Source organism: Lupinus angustifolius, chromosome LG02, assembly GCF_001865875.1.
Source record: "Lupinus angustifolius cultivar Tanjil chromosome LG02, LupAngTanjil_v1.0, whole genome shotgun sequence".
Lineage (NCBI taxonomy): Eukaryota > Viridiplantae > Streptophyta > Magnoliopsida > Fabales > Fabaceae > Lupinus > Lupinus angustifolius.
In genome coordinates this window covers 21,606,062-21,622,813 of record NC_032010.1, presented here as the reverse complement: position 1 = coordinate 21,622,813, position 16,752 = coordinate 21,606,062, and the positions used below count along the sequence as shown (strand labels likewise).

General features: G+C 31.2%; 1 protein-coding gene across 1 annotated transcript; it reads right to left on the bottom strand.

Annotated features, from left to right (window-relative positions):
- On the bottom strand, nt 8,593–10,181 carry LOC109339321 (cationic peroxidase 1-like). The gene is made up of 3 exons (XM_019576736.1): nt 9,931–10,181; nt 9,550–9,744; nt 8,593–9,378 (listed from the first exon to the last, which is right to left on the bottom strand). Exons 1-3 carry the CDS (start codon nt 10,153–10,155, stop codon nt 8,809–8,811), a joined length of 990 nt encoding a protein of 329 aa, XP_019432281.1. The 5' UTR covers nt 10,156–10,181; the 3' UTR covers nt 8,593–8,808.

Sequence of the window (16,752 nt, the reverse complement as noted above, 5' to 3'; positions counted from 1 at the left end):
AAACTCATGATTTTTATGATCAAATATTTATTTATATCATATGAGTTCATATTACTATGATAATAATAGTTTGTGCTCAATTATATATTGTCATGTCTTACTATATATTTGATCATTATGTTGCATAATTTGTCAATTTATGGACGATTATTATATTATCATGTCTTACTAGGCGACAAAAGATATGAAGTCATTATGTCGTTACATTAGAAAACATATCCAATGAAATTAATTCACAATTTTTGTGTTTCTATATATTTCGCTTTATTTTATCAAATTATTACACAGTATTACTAACATACATTTAATAATATTCATACTTATGTGCTTCTAAATATTCGTCAAAATCAATGTCTCATGAGAATGCTCGAGTAATTAATATGTGATTGTTTAACCATATGAATGCACAGGTAAGATGAATGTTCTTAACCACGTGAATATACAGGTAACATGTGTGCTTCTTAATTATTAGAATGTACATTTAACATTTATGTTCTTAATCACACGAATGCACGAGTAACATGTGTGCTCTTAACCATATGAATGCACAAGTAACATATTTTTCTTAACCATATGAATGAATGCACGAATAACATGTGTGTTCTTAACTATTAGAATGCACGGGTAACATGTGTGTTATTAACCATTAGAATGCACGAGTAATATGTGTTATTAACCAAACGAATACACGAATAACATATGTGTTATTAAACATACGAATACACTAATAATATGTTTGTTCTTAACCATGTGACGAAAAATTATTGCCCTGTGCAAATCCACAGGTAACTTACCAGTTAGTTTATAAAAAAACAAGATCTCTTGGTTTATTAAAATATCTCTAATTAACTTGGAATTCACAAGGGAGGATGTATTATTAATTAATAATGCAAAAATTTATGGTAATGCATTAAAATTAAATATGATTAAATGAGAATGCAAAAAAATTATTATATTGTTTTAGGTGATATAGACTATATGAATCAGTATTATTAATATCATACTGAACATTAAATTGGTCAGGATACTGATATAATGGTATAGTATTTCGACTGGTGGTTCACTGATTAAACCGCATATCAGTAAAGTTAGATATATATATTATAGAATATTAATGTAGAAAAATCAATAAAGAGACAATAACAAATTTTATTTATACTATTTATTAAAACAAAAATGTATCACTTGATAGTAAACCATAGTTTAGAAGTATAAACAATACGATAATTCTATGTTTGATCATTCATACTAAAATTTTAATAAAAATAAGTCATATTCATTAAAAAAATAAACTAGTATATTGATCCGGTTCAATTATAAATTGGTTGATTTGCCAATTTTGACCAATTTTAGTTAGTTTTGACTGATATGATTGCATGACCGATATTCTTATTGTAGCATACTGGTATTGGAACTGGTTCACTAGTTGAACTGACCAGCACAAACCAATTTTCATAACATTGATATAAATCATGCAACACCTAATGTTCCATCATATATAATAATAAAATATTTATTTTTAAATATTTCATAATCATTTTACCTATATTTTTTTTATTAATTTCCCTTTACTTCTAAAAATTATTTGCATGCCATTTTTATTAGCTTTTCTTTGTTAATGGCTTCCTTACATGCATTGATTTTTAAATATTAAATAATCATTTTGCCTATATTTTTTATTAACTTCCTTTACTTCTAAAAATTATTTGCATGCCCTTTTTATTAGCTTTTCTTTGTGAATGACTTTCTCACATGCACAAACCACCTAAACCATCACACTGAAAATGATTGTTGTCATCACCATCTCTACCATCACTAATACAATTACTATATTTTTATCATGTCATCACCACCCAATTACTATTATCATTGTCACCATCACATGTTTCTATTCTCTTTACCATTAACCGCAGAGAATTTATGGGCTTTTAAATCAAATTTATAATTTCACCTTGTTATTCTTTACTCAAGTCAAACTTAAATTTATGTTTCTAAACTAATTTGATTTCGATGGTATTGGTATTATAGTTCTAATTCCATACGCTAAACAGATCATTAGACAATTAACCACATATTGTTTTGGAAATGTTAATTTGTGCTTCAAGGGTACCAATAAAAGATTTAAAAGTTCAAATTTTGCATTCGAAAGAATCATGTTTTTTTGCAACAGCATGTATTATTCTCCAGCAAAAGTTAATTTTGCACAAGTTGGATAGGACCATTATGGATGACAAAGTTCTCCTTAACAAGAATTTAATTTAATTGCATTATCATGGTCTTGATCTAGATGGCTCTGGTATAACCATAGCATTTGGATCTACATGTTTGTTGGCCGATGACATTTCTAATATATTAAAAATCTTATAATAATATTTTCAATCAGGAAAATTAATACAAATTATATTCTTATTGAAAATTGTAGAATTTTGACTGTCAAAAATAAAATTTCCAAATGAAATAGGGAAATAAATCAAAGATAATTTGAATCTCTTCGTCCATAATTTTATATCGAAGTTGTGAAGAATGATAATACATTATAAGTAATAGTAAACAAAGTAAGTTATAGTAATGTAGAGTTAATAAATATCTTATGAGAAAATATAAATAATAGTATTCAAAAATTATATTAAGATTTTTTCCCCTAAATGACCAAAATTTTAATTTTAACTCAAACTATTTTTGGAAGTTAAAATAAATTTCAAGGGATGTAATTTTTAAAATGTCAAACGTGATGAATAAACTTGAAAAAATCGTTTTTAGTTTCAAAATATTTTTGAAGCTTATTATTTATAATATCATTTTTAATGAAGAAATATGACATCAATTATGTTTTTATTCATAAATACTACTATTTTGATTCCGAAAAATAAAATTTCCAAATGAAAAAGAAAAGTAAACCAAACATAATTTGAATCCTCGCTTCCATTATTTTATATTGACGTGTGAAAAATTATGATACATTATTAGTAAATAGTAAACAAAATAGGTTATAATAGAGTAGAAGTAATAATTATTTGATAGTATTATATAATAGTAGTGTTTGAAATTCAAATTGAATTTCTATTTTAAATGACAATTTTTTTTTATTTTTTTCAAACTATTTTGTGGAACTTAAAGTTAATGTCAATCAATTGAATTTTGAAAATGTCAAACAAACTTCACAAACTTGAAAAAACTTCTTTTGGACTTTCAAAATATATTTCTGACGTTTCTTAAGTATAATACAATTTTCAATGAAAAAAATAGAAAATTGTTTTTATATAAAATTATTACTATTTTGATTCTCTGAAATTAAATTTCTAAATGAAAAAAAAACCAAATATAATTTGAATGTTCATCTATATATTTATATCAAAGTGGAGAAGAATAATAATATGATATTAATAATAGTAAACAAAATATATTATAATAGAGTAGAATTGATAATTATTTGACAGTATTATACTATTATATACATAATAATATTTGTAAATCTAATTGAGTTTTTTTAAGCAAAAGTTATAATGCTTTTTAATTAATTCTCAAATTATTGTTTAGAAGTTAAAGTAAATTTGCACCAGTGGAACTTGAAAAATGTCCATTACAACTAATGAACTTGAAAAACAATATGGTAAGTCAAAATTTACTTTTAACACTTACTAAGTATAATATTATCTTCAAGGAGAAAATTTGATAACAATTATATTATTTATTTAAAGCTATTAATATTTTAATTTTCAAAAATTATTATTTTAATTTTCAAAAATTAATTTCTAAGAAAAAGAAAAATAAAACAAAGATAATTTCTCTCCTCGGCAAAACAATCCCATTTATTTTCCCAAAAACGGTTTAATTCAGCAAAACACCCCGTTTATTTTTCCAAAAGCCACTAAGTCCTCTTAATTATTACAGGCGAGGGAATCTACAAAGTATTGCATTCTTTAATACATGTTAAATAATGAAATGTTTTTATATCTTTTATGTACATTTTGCTCCGGATATTATTCTTTTGATTTATTCAAATGTGAAATTTGATATTGGATATAAGAAAAAAATAAAAGACTCATTGAACTAATGTATTAAGATTTTGGTTCAAGACGTGATATCTAACGTGTACTCATGTAGCTCCTCAATCTCCATGTGCATCATTAATAATGGAACTAATCAATAGTTAGAGGCTCTTCGTTCGTGGTCTGGTCCAATAAGTGATATTAGAGTCGATGATTCGGCTAGGATATGATGAACTTAAGTTGGATCAGATCTGTTAGGTATCAGTGGCCTAGGCATACCTAGAAGGGGAGGGGGAGGGTTGAATAGGTGTAGCGGTTATCAATCACCGCTTCTCGCACCAAAACCTAGTTCTGGAAACAACCTAGTTAATCGATTAACACACACAGAATCAGAATGATCAGAGCAGCTAATTGCACAGTTATTTATTAAAGACAAGCAGAGATACAACAAATATTATTATGCAATATTAACAAGTATATGGTAGGGTACAATCATGCAAAATATCAGCTTCTAACTCGCATTAAAATAACAAGAAATGTAAAGAAGATTAAGAGAGAACATCGTGCAAAGATGGATTTTTATCCTGGTTCGTTTGTGGTCCACTGCAAACTACATCCAGGCCTCACCTTATGATCTTGGAAGATTTTCTTCTTCATTATATTGAATACAAGTATAATCACATACACCAATTCAATTTACAAACCATAGGGCGCTTCTTTCTTGAAATCTAGAACATCTAATCCTTGGTTTGACTCTACCTATCGCCTAAGGCAAGTGAAGCGCTCCTTATTCTTGCCTTTCTTAGTTGATTCGCGCGCCTCTTTATTTTGAAATCGCTTGAAACCTCCTTTCTTCTTTAGAAATTTCCCAAACTTTAACACGAGAAGGTTTAGCATTTCTTCATCAATGTCTGAGTCAGAGTCGTCATTGTCTATCTCTTTAGTGGATTGTGATTTTGTAGCTTTAAGATATATTCCTTTCTATTTCCAATCAGACTCTTCATGCATGGTCAGACGTCCAAGCTCCATCTCATGCTCTTGAAGCTTTCCGAACAGCGTTGCCAAAGGCATAGAATCTAGATCCTTGGACTCCATGATAGCCGTCACTTTAGGTTGTCATCTCATGTCAAGACAGCGTAAAACTTTATTAGTGAGTTCTCCTCTGGTAAACATTATATCTAGAGCAATAAGATGATAAATAATATCAGTAAATCGCTTTTGCATGTCTCCAATTGATTCACTCAGTAGCATATGAAATAATTTGTGTTCATGTGTCAGCGCATTAAGCCTGGCACGCTTGACCTCCCTAGTTCCCTCGTGAGTCACTTGTAAAGTGTCCCACATTTCCTTGGCACTTTGACATTGAGATACCCGAAAGAATTCGTCGTATGATAGGGTCGAGGTAATTATATTTTTGGCGCGAAGGTGATACTGAACCTTCTTGCGCTCATCATCGGTCCATAAGCTTTTAGGCTTTTCTTTCGCTTCTCCATCCACTAAGTGAAGTGGGACGAATGGTCCACTGATCACGGATTCCCAAATGTCCGAGTCAATGGCCTCTATAAAAATCTTCATTCAGACTTTCTAGTAGGTGTATCCCTCGCCACTGAATACAGGAGAGCGGTTAATAGATGCGCCATCACCGCCAAAGGGGTTGGTGGAACCCATTTAAATTCCCTAAGGATCACGCGGATACGGTTGAGTTAGCACATCGTAATAACTCTGATACCACTTGTTAGGTATCAGTGGCCTAGGCACACCTAGAAGGGGGGTTGAATAGGTGTAGCGGTTATCAATCACCGCTTCTCGCACCAAAACCCAGTTCTGGAAATAGCCTAGTTAATCGATTAACCAGTGGGCTTAATCGATTAACACACACATAATCAGAATGATCAGAGCAGCTAATTGCACAGTTATTTATTAACAGATAAGCAAAGATACAGTAGATGTTATTATGTAATATTAACAAGTATATGGCTGAGTACAATCATGCAAAATATCAGATTCTAACTCGCATTAAAACAACAAGAAATGTAAAGAAGATTAAGAGACAACAGCGTGCAAAGATGGATTTTTATCCTGGTTCGTTTACGGTCCACTGCAAACTACATCCAGGCCTCCCCTTATGATATTTGGAGATTTTCTTCTTCACTATATTGAATACAAGTATAATCACATACACCAATTCAATTTACAAAACATAGGACACTTCTTTCTTGAAATCTAGAACATCTAATCCTTGGTTTGACTCTACCTATCGCCTGAGAAAACCTTTCTCGCGAACCAGCCCCAGCCAAGATTCTCGCTCTCAAATCAAGACCTCATAGTCTTGGTGAAAAATCACTCTATCTCTGTGGTGGTAAGACACCAAGAGATCAATCCAATACACACAAAAATAGATTACAAAAACAAGGTATTATAAGACAATAATGCTCGAAATATAACAATAGAAAACTTTAAGACTAACCCACTCACAATTCACTCAAGCCATCATACACATGTGAGTTAATCAAAACCAGTAATCACAAGATATATCTCTAAGAATCCTTATAAAAAATGTAAGAACATGTGAGCAAGATAAGGATGAGACTAAACATATGAAAAACAATATGTAAATAACAAAGAATCAATATTCAATATGACATGTTAATCTCTCTTCCTCACACATGCATTTCTCTCTCCAAAACAGAATGTAAAACACGAAAATATGTTCTCTAATCAGTCCTGTACAATAGAATGCAATGCTACACTTCTCTCGAAATTGTCTAAACTTATACAAAGCAGTTTTGACACTTCAAACTGTTGCAATCAGTTAAGCAGTTAAAACATAAAACAGTTATAACATAAAACAGTTATAACATAAAACAAACCTGTCAATGGATTAAGGTATCACGTTAATCGATTAACCAATGTAACATGCTTAAAACAGAACCCAGTTGTAACATAAAAACTGATATAACAAAAAAACAGTTGAGTTAATCGATTAAGTCACCAGATTAATCGATTAACCATCATATTAAAACACGTGGTTCAAAAGGTAAACTACTTATATGTTATGCTTAACTCCTATACATGTTTTAGCAATTATACTATGCCTAATAGACACATATAACATGTATGATTAATGCATGAACATACAATTAACTAGATGATATGTCTCATTAAAGTGATATGACAATTATAATGGCTTGAGAGACTTGCATCTAGGTTCGCCCCACCTATACTCACTTACTAAGGCACACATCCCATCTTACTTAGAATAATGACTCTATTTATAAAAATTCTAGTCTAGATATGACCAATGAGTTCTCGGCATGTTGATTGTTGAGTCATCTTCAAGCTTTAATAAAACATTATCTTCATCAAAATATGGGCAAAGCATTGCTAGTGTGATCCTTGACACTTTGTACTTTCAAGATCTACACTTGAGGAGAAAATTGTTGGGTTTATTAAATTGTGAAGTCATGCATTGGATATAAGGGAAAAAGTGAAACAATGAATAAGTGGAAACGATCCATGGAAGTAATGCTTTAAAGTTTTGGTTCACAACGTGGTATTTCATGTAACTCTCCACTCTTCCCATGATCACGTAATAATGAAACTTTCCAATGGTCGAACACTCCCCTTATCGTGATATGATTCAACCGTATCTTATTTATTGTCAAATTTCTCCTATATTTCCATTTTTATCTCTCTTGAAGAAAAGACAACTTTTGTTCAATTAATAACAAATCTAAGAATTATATATACACAAATGATGTAGTTGATTAATATAATATAGCCATCTAGCATAATATCCCCCTAAATGTACCTTTTATCTCTTCATTAATTATTTTTAATATTACTACGCTAACTATCTCTTAGAATAGTTGTTAATGTGATCTTTGATTGAACTCTTTATATGTTTAAGACCTAATAATTAGTTTTTTTTAAGAGTTGTGTCACAAAAAGGATTAACTATAAATTGGATTAAGAAGTACATTGTCGAATACTGATAGGTGAGTGAAGTCGCCAAAAAGAGAAATAACTACCATTGATCAATGTCGATAGAGTAAAAGCCGCGGTGGACGTCGACCTTTAAAGGGAGCCGCAATTTTAGGAGTCACACCTTGAGTAGAATAACAAACTTGATACTTAAGTCATAATGCTCTCCTAGCTAATAAACTAGTTTTTTTATTAGACTCTCTTCATGTACTTAAGTCTATATGAATGAGGAACATTGAAACATATTTAATAGCATGTTCTTACTTAGTCTTTCCCTTAATAAGTCATCAAATTTGGTGCTTTTTGATCCCTAGTTGCTATGGGGAACAAAGCAATAAATACAATCGATTCCTCTATTTAAGTCGTTCTCGCTTCTCCTTTTTCCTGTTCCTAACTCTTCCCCAAGTAGTTCCCAAAGTTTGGTACTTTCCTTATTACTACGATACAATAAAAATTATGAATCACAATATTTAATAAGAAAATTGTGTCATCCATCAAATTAAACTTTAAATCCTAATTTTTCAATACCCTTGGCACAAGCATTAATAGAACATTCATATAGAAAGAATATAATTTCACCTCAGCAACATTTATATAGAAAGAATATAATTTCATCTCAGCAACATTTATATAGAAAGAATATAATTTCACCTCAGCAACATTTAACAGACTCCTTGACAAATCATGGTTCATTATATGAACCCACACTTCTTATCATTAACAACAAAAACGAACATTTTTAATAAAAAATATAGAGAATATAAAAATTGACATGAGTTTGAATTGTAAAGTTTCTCATTTCCCAATCTTCACCCTTCTTCATAAAAATGCAGTTTTAGAAGTTGTTGACTTTCCTGCAATGACATCTGATCTCTCCTTTATTTCCAGTAAGAGGCTTGATGTTACCCATCTTGATCACGGAAGGTCCAAAATCTGCAGCAAAAGCATTAGAGTTTCTGCTGTATAGTTGCACCAATTTGTCACTGGCACTGCCATTACCCTTGAAGAGTTCTTGATCAGAATGAAGAAGACCCTTTTTATACAACAAAGAAGTATAGAATACAGTGTCAAATCTATTAGGAGTTGAATCCAATGGTGCTAAATTGGTGTCATCACCTCCAGTTTGAGGGCATATGCTACGCAAATTGGCTGCAAATGTTGGGTCAATGTTGGTGTCATTGTAGATCCTATCTCTGAAAACACCGCATTGGGAAGCACCAATGGTGTGGGCTCCAGAGAGGACTACAAGGTCTTTAAGGTTCAGCCCATGAGCTTGGAAAAGACCTAGAAGCTGTGTGAAGTTGAAAAATGGAGGAGGAAGATTGTTATTTGCAGCATCCCATGATGCATTTCTTGCATCTCTTCTGCCTAATAACACTTGGTACCAGTATTGCTGTCCTCCCAACTATTAAAACAGAAACACAATTTGTTAGTTTTTTTGGTACGGAAACATAATGAATTAAATATTAGAGTTTCGAAGCATGCAATACTTTCTCACAGGTTTAATATATTTGCTTAGCTTATCAGATGACATACAACAAAAGCAAAGAGATTGAAAGGTTAGAATGAGACTCACTATGGCTACAGAATCACGAGCTGCAACAGCTAAGATATCAGCACATGATACCACAGGGCGTTTGCAAGCTTTGTCAACAGCTGCTTTAATCTCATCAACCACATCAAACCCTCTCAGTGAGTTATTATTTGGGAATGCAGTCTTCTCTCCCACAAATGAAGGGGTGTCATCTAGAAGAACTGATGCATCACAACCCTGTATATATATAGTTTTCACATGCAAATTTTAGGGCATGCAACATATATTTAAAATAACAATCCAAAAATAGATATATATAGTTTGTGACTTTGGGTTGATGTTCATTAAACTTGGAAACTAGACACATGATAATTGTATGTGACTAGCACTGAGGACACAACATATGTATATGTATTAACTCACATTAACAAAGCAGTCATGGAAGTGGAGACGCAGCAAAGATGCTCCAATACGGTTCTCACGAATAATTGCTTTCTCAACAACAGACCTTATGATTGGTAATGCCTGAGGGCAAACTTTGTTATAGTAGTTAGGACTCAACTTGGCATGCGTAGTAGGGATCACAATTAATGTTGCCAAGGTTACCAAAACAAGAAAAAGGAAATATTGGAAATGAGAAGCAGACATTGTGTTATGATTGTATGTGGCTTTCACCTAAGCTGTTATTTTGTGAGTAACTTAGCTACAAGTTCGATTTATATATAGATGGACAGATAGCATCTGAATTAGTTTACTTGTTTCCGTTATAAACATGTATAATATTGTAGTTCATAATGTGCAATAAACTAATGGCTAAGTTAAATTAATACAGTTGACCCTAATCCCTCTAAGAATTGCACAAATGTTTCTATCCTACCAACTCTTGATTAAATATATATTTGTTGTCCCATAAATTATATTATTGTATGTGACATCAGTTATTATTTATTAAAAAATAGTTAATAATTCAATTTTTAAATTAACTATATTTTCTTAATTAATTATAGGTTGATGATACATATGACACAACTTATTTAAAAACATATGTGTTTCCCTCCCCTCTTCATTAGACATAGTGGTGACTAACTGTCCTATAGAACATACGATATATTTTATTAAATATATTTAGCCGGTTGAAAGAAATAGCCACGCGTATACAGTCAGAAAGAATATATATATATAATAAGTATTTAAAATATAGTTTAATATTATGTATTTTAAATGTAAAAATTTATACATAATTATTACATCTCTCCCACTTATTTATATTAATTTTTTAAAGAGTCGATAATGAATAAATATAAATTATTAATGATATAATGGCAGTATATTTAACCCATATATCAACAGTGTATACATTTTTTATTTATTTAAGATAAGCAATTAAGACCAACTAAGTCTTGAGTTTGAGTATATGAGAATAAAAACTATGCGTATATAAAAAATTATTGATGAATGATTGTTATGTTTCAAAAAAGAATAGTATTATCATCAAATGAGAACATCTTAGTGCGTACCACATATAGTAGTATGAATGTATTATTTTTGTTGGTAAATTTTTTCCTCTAAAAAACTAAACAAAATGGTTAATGCTACATTTTTTTAAAGCTATGATGTTAAAGCACCCCAAATATATTGATTAATAAAAAGACAAAGAGAACCATTACATGTTAGTGAATCAATAGTTATGGAGTCCCAACCAATTTCTATTATAATCAAGAAAGATTAGGCTAGGAATTGAATCCCACCAAGTATGTGTCCTAGATTGAATCCCATGATTAGCTAAGAAATATGCACATGAGTTGCCTCCCCTAAAGATGTGAGAAATTGTCCAAGACATAGAGGAAAAAAGCTTTTTGCAAAGTAACCATCTGCTTGACAGGTTCCAAGGAGGCCTTGCTACCCTTTTGAAAATTCCCACAACCAAGGCTGAATCACTCTCAATCCAAATAGAATTTCAACCCTTGGAATAAGCAATTTCAACTGCCAAAATAGCATAATGAAGCTCATCAAAAATAGCATTCTGAATTTCATAAAAGGCAGCAAAACAACCCACAAATCTGCCAAAATGGTCTCTGAACCCCCCCCCCCCTCTAGCCAAGCCTGGGCTACCATGGGCTGCTCCATTAGTATTAACATTTAACCAACTCATATGAGGTGGTTTCCAAATGACCTCTTGGATATTAGAACTCCTTATGAACTTCATAGGGATGCAAAGACTCCTTAGAATGCAAAAATTCTCTGAACAATTATTTGCATAAGACTTTAAATACTTAGCTGCAAAAGAAATGTCCATCTTCAGCTTGGCCAAGGCTTTTGAAACTGGGATTAGCCTACCCTCAAACCTTGCTTTATTTCTGCAAAACCAAATGGAACTGATTGTATGAATTATGCAAATGATTAGGACCTCTTTAAGCTGAGGACTCCAAGTCCTGTTGCAGATCCTCCATAGAGCAGATCAAGAGGAAGTATCAATCTAGATTGAAAAAGTTGAATTAATCCAGTTCCATAAGTGTTTTGCAAAGCTAAATTGAGGAACAGGTGGTCAGAGTGTTCATAATCAGCCTTACAAAGTTGCACATAGAAACCATAATACAACCCCTTCTCTGAAGATTGTCATCAGTAGAGATTTTGTTGTGCTTCCATCTCCAAGCTATGAAAGATTTTGAGGGAGGGATAACAACTGACCATATAGATTTAAACCAACTCAAAGAGATAGCAGGGGGCCTAATATAGGAGTAAGCTGCTTTAAGAGATAGAATTCCATCAATGGTGCCTTGCCAAACTATCCTATCATTATAGTCTGGAATTAAAGTCTTTGCAATTTTAGTAAAAAAATGTATGGGAAAAGCTCAACCAATTGCCTAGGAATGGTCCACTTACCCTGATGAATGAAGTCGGCCACAAAAGCCTGAAGATCAGAGTGAAGATCTAAAAGAATGTTCAAGTAATCCACCAGAGGAGAGCCTAGCCAATTATATGTCCAGAACTTTATATTTTTACCATCCCCAACTAGCCATATAGAATTGAGATGAACAACTGGCCAATTTGCTCCAGACCAAATTGATGACTTATAGTATCTACTTGAAACTATGTATTCACTACCAAACCTTTCCCTGAAAAATATAGCCCAATCTTTATTTGATGACAACATGTTCCGAGAAAGCTTGAGGAGAGAGGCCTTGATCATACTAGTTATAGACTTGACCCCTAACCCACCCTCTTGAGGAGAAGAACAAACCTTTTGTCAATTCACAATGACAAGCTTTCTAACCTCAGTGTCCCCTGCCCAAATGAAGTTTCTAATATTTTTGTCTAGAGATTTAATCAACTGAGCAGACCAAGTATAAATGTGGAAAGAATAAACCAGTATGCTTTGAATGACTGATTTCACCAACTCCACTCTACCCATGATTGAAAGGCATTACCCTTTCCAAGTTGTCAATTTTTGAGTTATTCTGTCAGCAATTGGTAGAAGATGAGCCTTTTTGTTCTTTCCTTTAAACACATGAACACCCAAGTAGTTGAAAGAAAGAGATCCAACATTAAAGCCAAGATAGGAAGAAAGATTAGAAATTTTCCTATGAGTAGCTTTCCCATTGTAGAACTTACACTTATTATCATTAATGTATATTACTTCTACATAGTTTGTAATTAAGTATATTACTTCTATAGTAATCTTCACATATTTGAAGAGCTCGATCGGTTAACATTGAATTAATTTTTTTCTTGAAAATATACATAATAATAGCATCAATGTTATAAAACTCGGCTCGAACCAGTCGGTCTGGCCGGTTCAACTGTGAATCGGACATCTAACTGATCCGAACCTCTCATCTAACCAGTTTTGCATCAAAATTGGGTTGATTTAGTTAGTTTAAGCTAAAAGTAGGGACTCAGATGGGAAGACGGGTTGGACCGACTAAGTCAATCAAAAAATATTTAAAAAAAACAACCAAATCGATGTTATTGTTAGGTGAAAAATCAAGTAATTTTCACTAGTTATGTTTGTCATTTGTTAGCTTATGTTATAGCAAAATCTTCATTGTTTAATTAAATTTTAAATTTATTGCACGCTTTTGTTGTAGTAAAAGTATAGTTTATATGTTGTTTGATGATGTTTCAACTAATTTATGTTATTTTATAGTAGTAAAATCTTCTTTGTTAGTTGTTTAATTAGGTAAGCTATTGTTTTTAAATTTTGAGTATCCAATTATTGAATATTGTTATGTACTATTATGAATTTTTTAGAATTTTTAATGTAAACCGGGTTAAGCGGTCCAACCATTGATTCACTGATTGAACCAATGACTCATTTGCTCAATACCCTGACCGAGTCATTGACTAATCCGAGTTTAATAACAATAGCATAGAGCAACTGAGCAAGTTACTAAGAGTTAAATTGTTAAGGAAAAAAATGTATAAACTTATAAGACTAATAAAGAATGCCTCAATAATTGTTTTCTATCTCAAAGTATATATTGACACATTCTAAGTGTAATATCATTTTCCATAAGTAAGATTGTCACTAATTATATTTTTTACTAAAAGTTACTACTTTGATTCACAAAAATTCAATTTTTAAATGAAAAAGAAAAAGAAATTAAATATTATTTAATTTCCACCACTATAATTTTATATAGAAATGGTGGAAAATAATAATATTTTGTTAATAATAGTAAACAAAGTAAATTATGGTAGTATATTTAATAATCATTTGACACTATTATATAAAGTAGTATTTGAAAATAAAATTGAGATTTTTTTAAAAAACTGTATTTTTTATTCTTTCCTAAACCAATTATTGGAGTTAAGGTCATTTTCAACCCATAAAATTACAGTAGCAATTTCCCAAACCAAAAACATATACCATATCTTGAGAAATTGACAAGTGGAAATTTGGAGCTTAAGTTTAATTTTTATTACCGAAATACACCAAAACTTTTCGTTTAATTTTTATTACCGAAATACACCAAAACTTTTCGTTAATTTTTTATTCTCTCCAAAACCATTTTTTATTTTTTTATACCAAAACATTTTCATATTATCATTAGTTAAAATTGACCTTTAAGTGACAATAAATAGTTTATGATAGAATAAAAAAATTGGTTTCTAAAAATATCTCAATTTGATTTTTAAAGAATGTTATTTATATAATACTGTAAAATAATTATTAATGCTACATTATTATAAGTTACTTGTTTTTTTAGGAAGAATGTTATTTTTTGGTTTATATTTTTGAACTTAGGTTAATTTCAACCAATACAGTTTTGAAAATATCGAACAACTTTAGTAATCTAAACAACAATTCTTTTGGAGTCTCAAAATATATTTTTGACACTACCTTAATATAATACTATTTTAAATGAGAAAAAGTGACACCGGTTATATTTTTTGTTTAAAATTCTTACTATTTTCATTTCTTGAAATTAAATTTTCAAATGAAAGAGAAAAATAAACCAAAAATATTTTGAATCTTCACCCCTATAATTTTATTCAGATGTGGTGAAGAATAATAACGCATTATTAGTAATGTTACACAAAGTAGGTTAAAGTAGAATGGAATTAATAATTATTGGATGGTATTATATAAATAGTAGTTTTTAAAAATTCAAATTTATTTTATTTTTGTTAGATGTCTCTCATTACTATGCCTTAAAAGAATTTTATGACTATTTTATGGCTCTCTTTAAGGGCATTTTATGTCACTTTTATGGCTTTGTTTCGAAGCATCCAATGTTTGGAATCCAAGATACCAAGACTTTGCTTGCCTATAAAAGGACACATATAGAGAGCTTCAAAATCATCTTCACAACACACAACATCTCTTTCATTTACACATATATTGTGAGTGCATTCTTGGTGAGAATTCTTGTTCCATTTGAGAGAGTATTTGTGAGAAAAAATATTGTCATTTGTCCTCATCATTATAAGAGGATTTCTTGTACTCTTCTTTTTTACATAGTGGAATTTTGCTCTTGATCGCCCGTGGTTTTTTTCCTCTCACACTGAGGATTTTTTCCACATTAAATCTTGTGTGTTATTTTCTTTATCCTTTACTTGCTTCTCTTTTGTTCTCAATTGATTCAATCCTGTGCTTCCGCATTGTGCTCTAACCTTAACAAGTGGAATCAGAGCTCTTACTAAATTGAGAATTTCAAAATGTCTGCAAAATTTGACATTGAGAAGTTTGATGGCAAAATTAGCTTTTCTATTTGGCGAGTCCAAATGAGGGCCGTTCTTATCCAGAGCGGATTAAAGAAAGCTTTAGATGGGAAGTCAAAGAAACCAGTTTCCATGACCGATGATCAATGGGACGAGTTGGATGAAAAGGCGCTTTCAACAATTCAACTTTGTTTGTCGAAGGAGGTTCTTCGTGAGGTTGCCAATGAAGAAACCGCTGCGGCTTTGTGGCTGAAGTTAGAAACTTTATACATGACCAAGAGCCTCGCAAACAAGCTTCGTCTCAAAGAACGGTTATACACCATTCGTATGGTTGAAGGTACTCCTATTCAAACTCATCTTGATGAGTTTAATTCTATTATTATGGATATGCAAAATATTGATATTAATATTGAAGATGAAGACAAAGCTGTTTTGTTGGTTGTCTCTTTACCTTCTACCTATAAGCACTTCAAAGAAATCATGTTGTATGGAAATAATGATACCTTATCCTTTGAAGATGTTAAATCTAATTTATTGTCCAAAGAAAAATTTGATCTTGAAGTTAATTCTGTGGACAAGGGTGAGGGCTTAAGTGTTCGAGGTAGAACTCAAGAGAAAGGGAGTACCAATTATAAAAAGTTCAGATCCAAATCCAGAGGTCGCAAATCCAACAAAACTTGTCGCTATTGCAAGAAACCGGGGCATGACATTCCTGATTGTTTTATCTTAAAGAAAAAACAAGAAAAACAAGATAAGGGAAAATTTCAACAATCCTCTGAAGCTGCTAATATTGAAGCCAATTCTGACGGTGATATTCTTTTATCTGTTGTCTCTTATAATAATAGGAGTAAAACAGAATGGATTCTTGATTCTGGATGTACTTTTCATATGTGTCCTTATAAGGACTTATTCACCACTTTTGAACATGTTGACAGTGGTGTTGTTTTGATGGGCAATGATACCCAATGCAAAGTTGCAGGAATAGGTACTATTCAGATCAAGGCTCATGACGGTGTTGTCAGAACCTTGGCTAATGTCCGCTATATTCCAGATTTGAAGCGGAACTTAATTTCTCTTGGC